The sequence below is a fragment of the Crinia signifera genome, chromosome 4 (genome assembly GCF_055691185.1).
Source record: "Crinia signifera chromosome 4, ASM5569118v1, whole genome shotgun sequence".
Classification (NCBI taxonomy): Eukaryota; Metazoa; Chordata; class Amphibia; order Anura; family Myobatrachidae; genus Crinia; species Crinia signifera.
In genome coordinates, this window is record NC_139220.1 from 325,511,207 (window position 1) to 325,529,488 (window position 18,282).

Genomic DNA, 18,282 nt, shown 5'->3' on the forward strand with positions numbered 1-18,282 from the left:
GTGAAAACCAAAAACAAAATTTTGCAAAATGTACGTTGCTAATACAGCACATTTTGTAATTAAAGGGTTTTTTCTCCTTTTTAAATATTGCAACCAAATTTCAAATGAGGTGAATATTTAGCAGAAAAATTTCTTCAGTTGACACTGTATTCATTTAACTCTTTTTAAATAGAAAAATGTAAGCAACAGTTCACATAATTCACACTGTAAAGTGTATCAGTTCATGCTGCAAAATTATATTGACTATTAAAGTTATTTTTGGAAATTTATTTTTTCTATTTTTTTAATTGATATTTTAAAAAAGCAATTCTACAATTTTGTGTATCAAATATTATTTGGCTGCTACTTCTGTCATTCGATGCCACAACTGGAGGGTTTTTTTTTGTCAGGTGCATAGATTTATATACTGTATAAAAAAACATTCTGTGTTTATTATGTGTTTATTATCCCACAAATGGAGTTCGAAAGAATATGCGAATTTGTAGTGCATAGTCATCTTTGTAATTAATTCATTTTTTTATATTTATTCAAGATGTTTGAAAAAATGTAATTATACATTGCATTCTAAGAGCATCCACAACTACAGTAAACCTGATTGACCATTCCAAATTTGTAAATTTAAATATATTAGAATGTGAATACCAAAAACAAAATTTTACAAAATGTACGTTGCTAATACAGCACATTTTGTAATTACAGGGTTTATTCTCCTTTTTAAATATTGCAACCAAATTTCAAATGAGGTGAATATTTAGCAGAAATTTTTTTTCAGTTGACACTGTATTCATTTAACTCTTTTTAAGTAGAAAAATGTAAGCAACAGTTCACATAATTCACACTGTAAAGTGTATCAGTTCATGCTGCAAAATTATATTAACTATTACAGTTATTTTTGGAAAATTATTTTTTCAATTTTGTTTATTGATATTTAAAAGCAGCAATTCCACAATTTTGTGTATCAAATATTATTTGGCGGCTACTTCTGTCATTCGATGCCATAACTGGAGTTTTTTTTTTTTTTTTTTTGTCAGGTGCATAGATTTAAATACTGTATAAAAAAAAATTCTATGTTTATTATCCCATGTGAAAGCTGTTCATTTTTTTTAATCTTATTAATGATTTCATTAAAAAATGTAGACATCAGAAAACCTCATTTGTTTTAGTTTTTTGTTCTTGATTCTTTCAGATCAGTAACATAATAAACATTTCAGTGCACTGTAAGGGTCACTATAAAACCTTCATTATTATTTTCCCTTTATATGCATATTACCCATAGTAAATGGACACTACAGTATATCCCATATATCCAATGGGCCTGATTCATACCAGTTAGCAAGGCTGCAATTTTTGCCGATGGATAAAACCATGCTGCACTGCTGATGGGGCAGATATAACAGGTGCAGAGAGAGTTACATTTGGGAGAGTTCTTTTTTTCTGTGCAGGGTAAATACTGGCTGCTGTATGCTTATACTGCAATTTAGGTTTCAGTTTGAACACACCCCACCCAAATCTATCTCTCTCTCTGCACAGGTTAACTCTACCCCCCCCCCCCCGCGCAGTGCCGAATGGCAAGATGTAAGAATTCCTCCCAACATGACCCTCTCCTGGAAGGACACAATGCTCTGCTCCTGGACTTTTTTCTTAATTTATGAGTACCTTCTGTATTGAACAGGTTAATTGATCAGAAAGGCGCTTCAACACATGTGATGGCAATCATACATTAAGAGGGTAGTACAGGACCAGAGCATTGTGTCCCTCCTGGAGGTTGGGAGGTATGTGTAAGTGAGGTCTTACATCTTGTACCGACTGGAATTGGAATTATTATCAGGATTCCTTCCTCCAAAGGTCAACCAGTGTAGTCATATATACCATGTACACCTTGTCATAGGATATCTGTTTGAAAAAATGTAATTATACATTGCATTGTAAGAGCATCCACAACTACAGTAAACCTGATTGACCATTCCAAATTTGTAAATTTAAATATATTAGAATGTGAAAACCAAAAACAAAATTTTACAAAATGTACATTGCTAATACAGCACATTTTGTAATTAAAGGGTTTATTCTCCTTTTTAAATATTGCAACCAAATTTCAAATGAGGTGAATATTTAGCAGAAAAATTTCTTCAGTTAACACTGTATTCATTTAGCTCTTTTTAAATAGAAAAATGTAAGCAACATTTCACATAATTCACACTGTAAAGTGTATCAGTTCATGCTGCAAAATTATATTAACTATTACAGTCAAATATTATTTGGCTGCTACTTCTGTCATTCGATGCCACAACTGGAGTTTTTTTTTTTTTTTGTCAGGTGCATAGATTTATATACTGTATAAAAAAACATTCTGTGTTTATTATGTGTTTATTATCCCACAAATGGAATTCGAAAGAGTATGCGAATTTGTAGTGCATAGTCATCTTTGTAATTAATTCATTTTTTAATATTTATTCAGGATGTTTGAAAAAATGTAATTATACATTGCATTCTAAGAGCATCCACAACTACAGTAAACCTGATTGACCATTCCAAATTTGTAAATTTAAATATATTAGAATGTGAATACCAAAAACAAAATTTTGCAAAATGTACGTTGCTAATACAGCACATTTTGTAATTAAAGGGTTTATTCTCCTTTTTAAATATTGCAACCAAATTTCAAATGAGGTGAATATTTAGCAGAAAAATTTCTTCAGTTGACACTGTATTCATTTAACTCTTTTTAAATAGAAAAATGTAAGCAACAGTTCACATAATTCACACTAAAGTGTATCAGTTCATGCTGCAAAATTATATTAACTATTAGTTATTTTTTTATATTTATTTTTTCTATTTTTTTAATTGATATTTAAAAAAAAGCAATTCTACAATTTTGTGTATCAAATATTATTTGGCTGCTACTTCTGTCATTCAATGCCACAACTGGAGTTTTTTTTTTTTTTATGTCAGGTGCATAGATTTATATACTGTATAAAAAAACATTCTGTGTTTATTATCCCATGTGAAAGCTGTTAATTTTTTTTATCTTATTAATGATTTCATTAAAAATGTAGACATCAGAAAGCCTCATTTGTTTTAGTTTTTTTCGTCTTGATTCTTTCAGATCAGTAACATAATAAACATTTCAGTGCACTGTAAGGGTCACTATAAAACCTTGATTATTATTTTTCCTTTATATGCATATTATCTATAGTAAATGGACACTACAGTATATCCCATATATCCAATGGGCCTGATTCATACCAGTTAGCAAGGCTGCAATTTTTGCCGATGGATAAAACCATGCTGCACTGCTGATGGGGCAGATATAACAGGTGCAGAGAGAGTTACATTTGGGAGAGTTCTTTTTTTCTGTGCAGGGTAAATACTGGCTGCTGTGTGCTTATACTGCAATTTAGGTTTCAGTTTGAACACACCCCACCCAAATCTATCTCTCTCTTTGCACAGGTTAACTCTACCCCCCCCCCCCCGCGCAGTGCCGAATGGCAAGATGTAAGAATTCCTCCCAACATGACCCTCTCCTGGAAGGACACAATGCTCTGCTCCTGGACTTTTTTCTTAATTTATGAGTACCTTCTGTATTGAACAGGTTAATTGATCAGAAAGGCGCTTCAACCCATGTGATGGCAATCATACATTAAGAGGGTAGTGCAGGACCAGAGCATTGTGTCCCTCCTGGAGGTTGGGAGGTATGTGTAAGTGAGGTCTTACATCTTGTACCGACTGGATTTGGAATTATTATCAGGATTCCTTCCTCCAAAGGTCAACCAGTGTAGTCATATATACCATGTACACCTTGTCATAGGATATCTGTTTGAAAAAATGTAATTATACATTGCATTGTAAGAGCATCCACAACTACAGTAAACCTGATTGACCATTCCAAATTTGTAAATTTAAATATATTAGAATGTGAAAACCAAAAACAAAATTTTACAAAATGTACATTGCTAATACAGCACATTTTGTAATTAAAGGGTTTATTCTCCTTTTTAAATATTGCAACCAAATTTCAAATGAGGTGAATATTTAGCAGAAAAATTTCTTCAGTTAACACTGTATTCATTTAGCTCTTTTTAAATAGAAAAATGTAAGCAACAGTTCACATAATTCACACTGTAAAGTGTATCAGTTCATGCTGCAAAATTATATTGACTATTAAAGTTATTTTTGGAAATTTATTTTTTGTATTTTTTTAATTGATATTTTAAAAAAGCAATTCTACAATTTTGTGTATCAAATAATATTTGGCTGCTACTTCTGTCATTCGATGCCACAACTGGAGGTTTTTTTTTTTTGTCAGGTGCATAGATTTATATACTGTATAAAAAAACATTCTGTGTTTATTATGTGTTTATTATCCCACAAATGGAGTTCGAAAGAATATGCGAATTTGTAGTGCATAGTCATCTTTGTAATTAATTCATTTTTTAATATTTATTCAAGATGTTTGAAAAAATGTAATTATACATTGCATTCTAAGAGCATCCACAACTACAGTAAACCTGATTGACCATTCCAAATTTGTAAATTTAAATATATTAGAATGTGAATACCAAAAACAAAATTTTACAAAATGTACATTGCTAATACAGCACATTTTGTAATTACAGGGTTTATTCTCCTTTTTAAATATTGCAACCAAATTTCAAATGAGGTGAATATTTAGCAGAAAAATTTCTTCAGTTGACACTGTATTCATTTAACTCTTTTTAAGTAGAAAAATGTAAGCAACAGTTCACATAATTCACACTGTAAAGTGTATCAGTTCATGCTGCAAAATTATATTAACTATTACAGTTATTTTTGGAAAATTATTTTTTCAATTTTGTTTATTGATATTTAAAAGCAGCAATTCCACAATTTTGTGTATCAAATATTATTTGGCGGCTACTTCTGTCATTCGATGCCATAACTGGAGGTTTTTTTTTTTGTCAGGTGCATAGATTTAAATACTGTATAAAAAAAATTCTATGTTTATTATCCCATGTGAAAGCTGTTCATTTTTTTTAATCTTATTAATGATTTCATTAAAAAATGTAGACATCAGAAAGCCTCATTTGTTTTATTTTTTTGTTCTTGATTCTTTCAGATCAGTAACATAGGGCCTTATTTTGGTTCATTCTTTCTGACAAAATCCTTCTTAGATGGGCAAAACCATGTGCACTGCAGGTGGGGCAGGTGTTACTTGTGCACAGAGAATTAGATTTGGGTGGGGTTTTACTTCAAAGTGAGATCTATATTGCAGTGTAAAAATAAAGCAGTCAGTATTTTACCTGCACAGAAACAAAATTACTCACCCAAATCTAATTCTCTCTGCACATGTTACATCTGCCCCCCCTGCAGTGCACATGGTTTTGTCCATCTAAGAAGGATTTTGTCAGAAAGAATGAACCAAAATAAGGCCCATAATAAACATTTCAGTGCACTGTAAGGGTCACTATAAAACCTTCATTATTATTTTCCCTTTATATGCATATTACCCATAGTAAATGGACACTACAGTATATCCCATATATCCAATGGGCCTGATTCATACCAGTTAGCAAGGCTGCAATTTTTGCCGATGGATAAAACCATGCTGCACTGCTGATGGGGCAGATATAGCAGGTGCAAAGAGAGTTACATTTGGGGGAGTTATTTTTTTTTCTGTGCAGGGTAAATACTGGCTGCTGTATGCTTATAGTGCAATTTAGGTTTCAGTTTGAACACACCCCACCCAAATCTATCTCTCTCTGCACAGGTTACCTCTAACCTTCCCCCCCCCCCCCCCCCCCACAGTGCCGAATGGCAAGATGTAAGTATACCTTCAAACATGACCCTCTCCTGGAAGGACACAATGCTCTGCTCTTGGACTTTTTTCTTAATTTATGAGTACCTTCTGTATTGAACAGGTTAATTGATCAGAAAGGCGCTTCAACACAGGTGATGGCAATCATACATTAAGAGGGTAGTGCAGAACCAGAGCATTGTGTCCCTCCTGGAGGTTGGGAGGTATGTGTAAGTGAGGTCTTACATCTTGTACCGACTGGAATTGGAATTATTATCAGGATTCCTTCCTCCAAAGGTCAACCAGTGTAGTCATATATACCATGTACACCTTGTCATAGGATATCTTTATTAATGTTCCAGTGCAGGCATTATATCCCAGGTGTAATATCCAGGGCTGTGTTTTTATGATTTCAGAATCACATACTGTATATGAATTTTAAGTGTTATTTTAAAATATCTATTAAATACTCAAAACACGATCACTTGGTAATTCATTTATTCCTCTTATAAGCACTGCTTTTCCTCTTTTGCATTATTTTTATGGGGAAATGACTATTCCCTCCACTCAGCAGCTGCTGTTCAGGAACCAGCTCAAGTTAGCACCTGACTGGTTCACTCGCAAAGGCAAATTCCTGCTCAAATGGACAAAACCATGTGCACCGCAAAGGGGCAGATATAACATGTGCAGAGGGGAGTGGTACAGGGGTCCTACAGTCGGGATCCCGACAGTCATTAGGCCGACGTCAGGATCCCGACTGGCCGGACCCAGACAGCATGGTGAGTGCAACTAAGCCCCTCCTATTCTATTCTCCATCTATGGGGGTCATGGACCCCCACGAGGGAAAATAGCAGGTGTCTGTGTTTTGACAGCTGGGATCCCGACGTCGGGTAAATGCCTGTTGGGATCCCGACTGTCGGGACCGCGTCCGGCACCCGTGCAGAGAGGGATTTAGATTTGGGTGAGTTATTTTGTTTATGTGCAGGGAATATACTGATTGCTTTATTCTTACACTGCAACATAGATCTCACTTTGAAGTGAAACCCCACCCAAATCTAATTCTCTATGGTTTTGTCCATTTGAGAAGGAATTTGTCTTTGCGAGTGAACCAGAATAAGGGCCTTTGACCTTGTATGGTACTTGTTTCCTAGCAAGGTTCCCAAATTCTGTACGTATGGTACCGTACTGAAATCACATCGCATGCTGCGTTATAGTGACATGCGATGCGTGCAATGCGATTTCAGTACTACTCCCATTCCCGCTCACTGTCTCCCGCTCCCTGGCTCACTGTTAATCCCGCCCCCTGTCACATTCTCACATAAATCATTCTGAGGTGATTTTCTGAGAGGAGTGGAAGTGTATTTGTGAGCTGGCGATTTATAGTTGGTGAATTTTTCATTTTTTGTGAAATGGCTGCTTCGTTGAATTTATTCTCATTGCCTCAGATGGAGGTGGAGGCAATTGAGTTTTTTCAGCGCCATCATCTACTACCGGTAGCGGCGAATTGCGCCAATGGACACATTATGCGCCTAAGTGTGAAGGAAGTTATGTGGCGGTGCCATGTCAAGATTTGTTGTCTAAAGGTGAGCCTTAGAGCAGCACACTTTTTTCCTGGGTGCCACTTACCCTTCCTCACCTTGGTGAGTTTCATATACTCATGGGCGCAGGAGCTGACATCGATCGACTATTGTCAGCAACATCTGGATAAGTCCAAATAAAAAACAGCTGTACTCTACAATAAGTGGATGCGGGAGGCTTGCTTGATGGACCTCATGGCGTAGCCACAGCGCCGTATCAGTGGACCAGATCACATAGTGGAGGTGGATAAAGCTTATTCGTGTGGAGAAAAAGCAATGTAGGCCGGATGTTACCCCAGCAGTGGGTTTTTGGGGGAATATGCAGGGAAACAGATCAGTGTTTCCTGACGATGGTGGCCACCCGCGATGCCAGCACCTTGATCATGGCTATCATTGACAATGTAGAGCCTGGATCTACAATCTCCACAGACTGCTGGAGGGTGTATAGCACAGATCAGCTCCAATTGGCAGGATATGAGCACGCCCAGGTGAACCACCAGTACAATTTCATCGACCCATCAACAGGGGTCCATACTCAGAACATCGAAAGAATGTGGGGCGCATGTAAATGGCACAATAAATGCCATCGGGGCACCGCAAGGCACATGCTCCAATCATACCTTGAGGAGTTTATGTGGCGAAAAACATTGGGTGGGGATAACCCATTTTTCTAGAAAGGTGGAATTAAGTGTGGCGCTCCTGTGATTCTGCTGCCTGTATTTCCAAAACCCGTGGATCAATCCCTATTGATCCATTCAATGTACAAGCGAAAAGAAGAGGGGTAGGGTTCTGGAAAAGATGGCGCTGAATGAAGAATATGTCTATACTTATCTTTTCATGGAGATCCTTCTAGTTGATGGTACTTTTTACTTGAGGTTTCGTCTCCGAAAAGGTGGGTATATGAAAAGATAAGATTTGGAAAATAGAGCGATATAATGGTCTATTTTTTCACTGAAGGGTTAATCAAAAAGAACATCCAGTGTCAGCAAGGGGGCGTACCTTACTTACAATGGAATGTTGTAAATGACACATATAATGGTATCTTTTAGATGATGGGTGCGTACCCGTACTCACGGTGTATTAGATGATAACACTCCTCAAAAGGTTTCTTTCAGATATCCTCATTCAAAGAAAGAATGTGTGCAATTCTTTTATATTAAAAAGAATTTATTTTCATAAAAAAACACACCAAAATTAAAAAATATTTAAAAATGTGTCTTTCACTACTGTGGTGTAATGAGGGAGGTAAGGAGATGGGGTCCTGATCCACGGTGTAGTACCGGTATACACCCAGATGTCAAATAGTGAGATCTTACCTTCTCCCCAACCATCACCTCAAACACTTTCAGATAGAAAGGCTCCTTCCTCCTGCCAACGCGTTTCAAGCTGTTGCTCTTTATCAAGGCATGGAGGTAATGCTGGCTGAATTCATATTTATAGGCTATCTTCAAGATGGCTGAACTTCCTGTTCCTGTCTGTTAATTAGCTTTACTTTTTTTAATTTCCTTTTTTATGGTACATTATTTCTTTTTGTTAACACTTATGCACTCATTATTATCATTTAACATCAAAAAAGAAAAGTACATTAAGTATTTGAAATGGAATTTTGTGTCTTTTTCCCGCCAAAAAAACGGGTATCATTGGGGTATCTGGGAGATGTAGTTTCCCAGGAGTGGACTCAGTCTTGTGTTTCTCTCGCCTGCTACGCGGTTTTAATGCACGCTGGGTTTCTGGGAAATGTAGTTTTTCATTCTTTCCAGGTAGCTCCGTGACCCGAAGTGTTCACGGAAGTGCGTCACTCCGTGTGGCATTGTGGGGATCATAGTTGACATATACAGCTCCGTCCGGTGTGGCCGGAAGTCCTGCCGGAAGTGTGTCATTCACTGCGGCATTGTGGGGATTGTAGTTGATCATTCCCGGCTCTGTATGGTGTTGCTTCTCTTTCACGGCTCTGTCTGATATTTCAGAAGTTGTTATCAATTGGCTGAGATGTGATTCTGGGTATTGTAGTTTTATTGGCGGCGTGGGTCATATAGATATTATCTGAAATTTTTAACTCCTATACGCCTTAATTTATTAATGCTCTATTTGAAAATTATAATTGTACTATATGAGCTAACTATAAAAAGGCTTTTGATCACAGGTATGAGGACATTTTTATGTTTTATTATTATTCTGGATCTTCTTTTTCCAAGCTTAGAGAGTGATTAAACGGTTGATATAGCAACTTGTGATATATTTTTCCATTTGTTTGTTTGTTTACTTGGATCCATATTTTGTTTATTTTTTTAGAATAATATATTTTTCTGAAAAACAAGATTATAATGGATATCAATGAGTATGTTTCAAATCAATATAAAAATAAATAAGTAATATAAAAAGGGGAAAATATAATGAAAATTATTAATAAAAAAATATATATGTCATGAAAATTAAATATAAAAGAAAACAAATCCACATCAACTACAGAAACCATTTTAACTCGAAATCATTATTGAGGCTGGATGGTTTTAAGGTTTTTAAATCAAAAATAAGTTTCATTTCTGACTTCACTAAATTTGATTCTATATTCTTGTCTCTCCAGTTGTTTTTTATATGTCTCAAACCAATGAATTTTTTGATGTGTTCTGGGCCATAATTATGAGTTAGTCTGAAATGATTAGACAAATGATGTGTTTGTAGTCCTTTTCGGATGTTTCGCAGATGTTCTGACAGTCTTATTTTTAATGCCCTAGTGGTTCGGCCGATGTAACATAATCCACAAGAGCATTCTATCAAATAGATTACGTTCTGTGTGTTGCATGTGATGAAGTCTCTGATTTTAAACTTAATAATGTTAACTGTGACTTCTGTGTGTTTGGAGGTTGGATCTTTTAATGTAATTGTATCCTGCACGCCCTGACACTTCTCCCTAAGGACAACTAAATCATTTGTTCACTGATTACATGTTCTTAAATAATCTTTAATGTTTTAAATGTATTAATTGTTCATATTCTGTTATTTTATGGTTTATGAGTTATTTAATTAAATTATAGTTCTTAGTCAACACATATGGTCATTACTGTGTCAGTTGCATGATTTTGCAGGGGTGAATGTATTCATAAAATACTACCACTATCAACGCCACCCGAAGCGTGGCAGAACACGTCCTCCGACCTTTTCATACCTCCACTATAAACGTTGGCGTGGAGTTGATTCTATAAAGTGTGGCGAGCACAGCGAGCCACCGAGCCCGAAGCGTGGCGAGCGCAGCGAGCCCCGCGAAGGGTTCCAGAATACATGTTAAGTAATCAGTGTCCACTCGCTGGGCTTGTTGCGCTCACCATGGCGTGGAGTTCTTATATTGAACTCCATGCCGACATGGATAGTGGTGGTATGAAAAGGTCGGAGGACGCATTCCACCACCGCTCGCCACACTTCCGGATGGCATGGATACTGGGGGTGACACAAAACAATGCCAGAGGTGCTTACAATTGTAAGCACCCATCACATGTAATACTATGCACAAATCACATCTCATTGCATCACATGGCATAGTAAGCACCCATCACATCTCATGGCATCACATGGCATAGTAAGCACCCATCACACCTCATGGTATCACATGGCATAGTAAGCACCTATCACATCTCATGGTATCACATGGCATAGTAAGCACCAATCACATCTCATGGTATCACATGGCATAGTAAGCACCTATCACATCTCATGGCATCACATGGCATAGTAAACACCCATCACATCTCATGGCATCACATGGCATAGTATGCACCCATCACATCTCATGGCATTGGTGCTTGTACAATGATCATCACATTGCATTTGGTGCCATGCGATCCTATGTGATATTTCATTGTGCACTCCTGTGCACTTAATATGGACATCGGATCGCATTGCATCGCACAGCACTATACACGGTACGTGATGCGATGCGATTATCCTACACAGAATAGCCCACTAAGCTATTTCCTTAGTGGGCGCCGTGCTAGGAAACAAGTACCCCTTGGTTAAATTCTTTTTTTGCAGCATTGCAATCAGGAATGAATTAGGCCCATTAAATTCTGAGTCTTAAGAAGACACTTTGGACTACAAGTAATAGGGTGCAATTTTTTTGTTGTTTTTGGATGAAAATCGCACGTAATAGGGTGTGATTCTTTTTTGCAAAAGCCAGAAATCGATTGCGATTTCAGACAATTTTTTTTAGTAAATGGAAATAGAAATTTATTAGCCATGGTGCGTTTTTTTTAGCACCTCCAAAGTGTGATTTTTTTGGATTAACCTTTTGAGTGGTATGCACCCAAAAAATTTTTTGGGCTCAGTAGTGCTACCATAGCAGGCTGTCCCAGAAAATTTCTGGGCATACTACCAATATACAGGTGTGCGCCAGTGGTGCCTGTAGCTTTGCACCACTTGCATATCACTTCTCAGGGCACCTCGCAGTGGTTGCTTCCTTCCTGTCACTCCTCCAACCCCTGTCACTCCCACCCGTGCCCCTCCAATCCGGCGATTGTAGACTGGAGCTCCCCTGCAACTACCCCCGCCGCCATTCACTGCACATGCATGATTGGGAAAGTTCAGGCGCCCCAGTCCTCCCAAGCCACCCGGAATATCCCAAGCCGGGTGTGATATATGGTTCCAACAGTGGGGATCCCGACAGTTATTACCCCGATGTCAGGATCCCGACTGGTCAGACTCAGACAGCATGGCGAGCACACTAAAGCCCTTTGCGGGCACGGTGGCTCGCTGCGCTCGCCACCTATTCTGCTCTCCTCTATGGGGGTCATGGACCTCCATGAGGGAGAATAGCCGGTGGCCATCAGGAACCCGGCTGTCGGTGTTTTAACAGTCGGGATCTCAATGTTGGGTAAATGACTGTCGGGACCCCGTCAGGCACCCACGCAAGCCTGTTGTCTGGTTACTGCTGTGAATGGCAGTGGCAGGGGAACTCCGGAGTATGATCACCAGAGTGGAGGGGAGGGGGGAATGACAGGAGAGATGGGGAGGGAGGGAGTGATTTGCCCCATATGTGGTGCATATTTCTGTGGCAGGAAAACCTGCCCTGATAGGTATGTCCTGCCCCAGAAAAACCCACCACTCAAGGGGTTAATGAAAAAAACTGCTGCAGGGTAACTCCCCATGAGCATATCCTACCCTGGGCTCTTTGAGCCGATCCTGTTTGCATAAATATGGGGGGGGGAGTAGGGATCCCTCGTATTTTTTAAAACAGTGTCGGGTTTCCACAGCCAGCAGGGGACACATTTTACACAAGGTCCCCCAGCCAAAGCATTATCCATCTGACAAGTCAGCTTTCCCTGGCACCTGTGGGCTGTGGATGCCGGGTTGATAATATTTTTTTGTGTAAAAGATAAATAGCAGTGGGTTTGGATTTGGAACTAGTCCCTGCATGTGGGACCGCTGGGACTTGTAGCCCCACCGCTAAATCAATACTAAAATAAATAGACACAAACATCATTGAAAGTATAGTTTTAACATACTGTAAATGCCCACCCACATGCATGCATGCATACTGTACATACATACATACATGCATACTTACCTAGGGTCCACTGTAGGTCAGTCCTCTTGTCCAGTAGAATCCCTTATGGACCTGTAAAAAAAATATAATCACTTGGTTCCAATGTAGCTCGCAACCTCTTCGGTGCATAGTAGACGTTCTTGGGTTAAAAAAAAATGAGCGATCCAAATCCAGCAGACTGAGAAGCCGCATGTGTACTTAAACATGCAGCTCCTCCCCGATACTGCTCGGATGTGAGTTGGAAGTAGTGGGTTTTAATAGTCTGTTTGAAGTTTCATAGACAGGTGTATATATACATAAATGATGAATAAAAAATGTATTGTTACATTCAAAATTCATAATAGGGGAGCAACCAGACCACAGTCACTGCCTTCATCCTTCTGGGATTTCAGGGTTCCACAAACCTGAGGATCTTGCTGTTTATATTCTTCCTTGTGATTTATTGCATGACCGTATGTGGGAATCTACTGATCATCTCATTGGTGTCCTACGACAAGAGCCTCCATTCTCCCATGTACTTCTTCCTCACACAGCTGTCTATGAGCGACCTCATCATAGTCACAGACGTTGTTCCCTACATGCTTCATATATTACTGACTGGCCAGGGAAACATTAGTTTTATTGGCTGCATCACACAATTATATTTCTTCTGTGCCTCAGGATCATCTGATTGTTTGATTCTCACAGTGATGGCTTATGACAGATATTTGGCTATTTGCAAACCCCTTCATTATGTGTCTATAATGAACAGGGCACACTGCCTGAAGTTGGCTATCCTGCCGTGGATAATGAGTTTTTCTATTGTATTGATTGATACTATAACAACAGCAATGCTAAAGTTTTGTGGACCGAACATTATTGACCATTTCTTCTGTGATCTTGTTCCCCTACAGGAACTTGCTTGTTCAGATACTAGAATTGTGCAATTAGAAGTCTCTTTACTAAGTATTCCTCTGCTTCTTGTCCCAAGCATTATAATTATATTATCTTACATTAATATCCTTTATACTGTCTTAACAACATCATCTAATATTGTCAGACAGAAAGCCTTCTCCACCTGTAGCTCTCATCTGATCGTTGTGTGCATATTTTACTGGACTTTGTTTAGTGTTTATGGCCTACCAGCAAAAGGACAATCACTGACCATAAGTAAAAGCTTATCGCTTGTTTATACTGTACTGACCCCTTTGTTAAATCCCATTATATACAGTCTCAGGAATAAGGACATTAAGAAAGCTTTAGAGAAAACAGTTTCCAAAATCGTGGTTTTTTTTTAGCAATCATGAGAGAATTTCTGGCAAATAATTGTGTGTGATTAAATGTGTGCAATAATTTCAAGCACAATAAGACTCTCCCCCAGTCTCCAAACCTATAAGCGTTCCCTGAAAACTCATCTCTTCAGGCAAGCTTATCAAATTCCAGAACCAGTCACAGAACCTTGCATTCTGGTGGAATCGATGCAATAAAGAATACAGTATCTATCCTTATGTCTCAATGCCTATTTCCCTATAAATTGTAAGCTTGCGAGCAGGGCCCTCCTACCTTTTGACTGTCTGTAAATACCCTGTTCATTGTATCACTGTCTCCTTTGTAAAGCGCAATGTAATATACTGAGCTATATATGAAACTGTTGATAAATAAATAAATAATAAATAAAAATGTTATAAAACATTCTAAAGAGGATACCTTAAGGCATTGTTCATGACATCCAACCAGATTCTCAATTTATAGACTAGACATATGGTGGCTGGTATCTATTTCACTGCTATGGCCAACACATCCGCTTTGTCTGTTCAGAAGGTTTAATAAATATTTTTCTTTATATTTGCTTAAAGATTTTTTAATCACAGAAGGGAAAATAATGTTTTCTTATTACTGAGTCAATAAAAAATAAATAAATGATTGGTTAAACTTGCATGGATAGTCTCCACATACTTAGGGGGTATTCAATCTGTGACTATATTTCCCAACAGGGGAAATATTGTCATTCACCTATTCAATGCAGCTATTACAAACATCATTGAAGGCTTTCAGATCTGGCTTTTTTTAAAGTTAAATCTGTTTTGTCGGAAACGGCCACAGATTGTCGAATTCACAGTGTTTCCAACAATGCATGGGTATTTCAGACAAATTTTGGACTTTCCGATGCTCAACAGTCGGTACCTTGAATTCCGTCTGTTGGTGTACTGTTGGAAGCCGTCAGAAATGTCCTGGATTCCGACTGTCGGGACGTCCCGACAGTCAGAATCTGGGATTTAATACCCCCTTAGACATAAGAACAAACTACATTTTCCATAAAGCTATATACCGTATACTCCCTTATATTCGGTTCCCCACACGTCTTGACAGTGGTTATAACCGATGTTACATACCTGACTATCATGGATGTTATGTGTATTAAAAGCAACCAGTGAAAACAAAGGATTGACTGAATATGCCACTGTTTATATCCTAACTTTCATCCTGACTCAATAAAGCCCTCCTTAGAAATTTATGGTATGCGTTCAATAGGTACACAGGGGTAGATGTATGAAGCAGTGATAAGGGAGGAGAAGTGATAAAGTGCCTGGAACTTTCACTGGCCAATTATCTCTTAACTTTCTCTTTTTAAACCCAGCCTGTAACTATACTGTCATGAATTGATTGGCCGGTGATAAAGTACCAGGCACTTTATCACTTCTCCCTTATCACTGCTTCATATATCTACCCCACAGTGTCTAAGTCATCATTCAGTAGGTCAAAACCAAATGGTCGACAAAAAGTCGATATGCGCAAAATGAGTTTTTATTGATGGAAGTTATCATATCATCCATGCCCCAATCAAGGTTACGCGGTTCACTAATTTGGGGTCAACAGGATGAAATGTACAAACTGACACCAAAACAAACATGAAAATCGGTACTCTTTACCTAGAACGGCGCCCGTCGCGGGCGATTTCCCATTGAAACCAATGTTAAACATGGAAATCGTGTCGGTCGCGTCGCGGCCGGCCATAAATGTACCCGCGATGCCCGCGACGCGATGCTCCCGATTTCCCATAGGAATCAATGTTAAAAGGCGCGATGGACCCGATTTTACTGTTAAATGGCTCAATCCACCCGATTTGGCCATAGGAATCAATGTTAAATGGGCCACAGAGCCCATTAACCCTTAAATGTCCCCCCAAATTTTTAACGCCACCCCCCGATCCACGCCAACCCGAAGCGTGGCGAGCGCAGCGAGCCCGCGAGGGGCGGCGGTACGCGTCCTCCGACCTTTTCATGCCCTACTATCCACTAGGGCGTGGTGTGAGAATATAATAGTGTGGCGAGCGCAGCGAGCCACCGAGCCCGAAGCGTGGCGAGCGCAGCGAGCCCCGCGAGGGGACGCAGATACCTTCACAGTTATGCGCGTCCCCTCGCGGGCTTCACAGGTGTCCGTGGCGAGGCGGACACCTGTGAAGCCCGCGAGGGGACGCGTCTACCTGTGAAGGTATCCGCGTCCCCTCGCGGGGCTCGCTGCGCTCGCCACGCTTCGGGCTCGGTGGCTCGCTGCGCTCGCCACACTATTATATTCTCACACCACGCCCTAGTGGATAGTAGGGCATGAAAAGGTCGGAGGACGCGTACCGCCGCCCCTCGTGGGCTCGCTGCGCTCGCCACGCTTCGGGTTGGCGTGGATCGTGGGGTGGCGTTAAAAATTTGGGGGGGTTAATTTGGCCTATTTGGCCCCAAATCGGGTCCATTGAGGCATTTAACAGTAAAATCGCGGTCAATCTGCCGTTTTAACATTGTTCCCTATGGGAAAATCGCGGTGATCGCGGTCATCGCGGGCATCGCGGCCATCCCGATTTACCCGCGATGCCCGCGATGACCGCGATGACCGCGATTTTTACCCACGACGACCGCGATTTCAATCGCTGGCGCCGTTCTAGGTAAAGAGTACCTGAAAATCTCATGTTGACCTTTTCCTGTGTTGACAATTTCAATGTCGACATTTCAATTGTGTCAGCCTTTTGTCTATGTTGACCTTGTGCATGTTGACTATTTGGTGTCAGCCTATTGGCCCTCTTCCTAGACATTGTCTACCATGTAGATCGATTCCGAAATTTTTATTAATGAAATACCTCTCCTGGAAACTATATAAAACAATAATATGTCCTATGTATATGTTAATTAGTGAGGTGCTATATATTTTTACATAATATTACAACTTTTTTTATATTTTTAATATAGGCGCGATTTTCATTTGTTATACCTAGTGCAGAACCAGAATATATTTTTCAATGATGTCCAAGAGAAAGACTTCAGAAAGAAGTCATCCCTTGGCATTCATAGAGGAAGGTTCATCCATTGGTGAACAACAGCAGTCATTTATGGGTCTTGTCAGAAATCTCATTAAGGGCCCGATTCGGGATTACTTGGTTTTATCCGAATGGGGCCCCAGCCCCAATGGTCAGGGTTTGCAAATACACATTTCTGTGCATGTGCAAACCCCATGAGTGAATGGCTTCCGCAAGTTACACACTCACTGGGCCATTTGCAGTGGGGTGGGAGGGCCAAGAGGCGATGGGGCATCCTCATAAAATGCCCAAAGAAGTCATCCTTGGGCATTCATAGAAGAAGGTTCATCCATTGGTGAACAATAGCAGTCATTTACGGGTCTTATCAGAAAGCTCAGGGGCTGATTCAGCAGGGCTCGCTATGCAGCAATCATTTGCTGCTTAACAAGGTCTGAAACGCTGCCCAGATGACTTTCTGTCCCACTTCCTGCAGCCAAACCCCCCCGGTACCATGCGATGGGGTTGTAGGTGAACACATCCCCTCTCATGCAGCTGAAGGGGAGAGAAATCCTTCTCATCTGTGTCCACCGAAGAGGGGATGGGCGCTGATGTCATGTGACGTCTTCAACCCACCCCCCGCAGGCATCTGCAATCCCAGGGGAACGTTTTCCTGGGGATGCCCATATAATGATGGGTGATCTCATGGTCCTGCCCTATTTTTGCCCCAGTCTGCCCCCGGCCCTCCATCATCATCACCATAACTAAGTGTGTAACTCGCCAAAGCTGTTTGGTGTCGGGATTTGCACACGTGCAGAAATGTGCATGCGCAAATCCCGACTATCGGGGCTGGGGCCAAATTGGACTTGGCCCCTAAATGATGAGCAATGTATGGAATCTAGAACCTGAGGACATAGTTGTTAAAAAGGACCTTTTAAGGTTCCCCAACAATATTGGCTAACTAGATATAAAATCCTGGACCAAGGTAAATAAGAACAGAATGTTTGGTATAAGTGATAAGGATATTGTCAAATCAGGAACGTTTAGGGCCCTTTCAACATTCAAAATAACAAATCAAAACAAAAAATTTCAGATAAATCATTATCAATACTGTATGACAAGTTAGCCTTTGACAATG

The 18,282-nt window shown here is 39.7% G+C and overlaps 1 protein-coding gene across 1 annotated transcript; it reads left to right on the top strand.

The window, feature by feature from the left end:
• The first annotated feature begins 7,733 nt into the window (after positions 1–7,733).
• On the top strand, positions 7,734–14,163 carry LOC146073431 (olfactory receptor 10A7-like). The gene is made up of 2 exons (XM_083180609.1): positions 7,734–7,838; positions 13,231–14,163. The coding sequence occupies exons 1-2, from the start codon at positions 7,734–7,736 to the stop codon at positions 14,161–14,163; spliced, it is 1,038 nt and encodes a 345-aa protein (XP_083036735.1).
• The last annotated feature ends 4,119 nt before the right edge of the window (positions 14,164–18,282 follow it).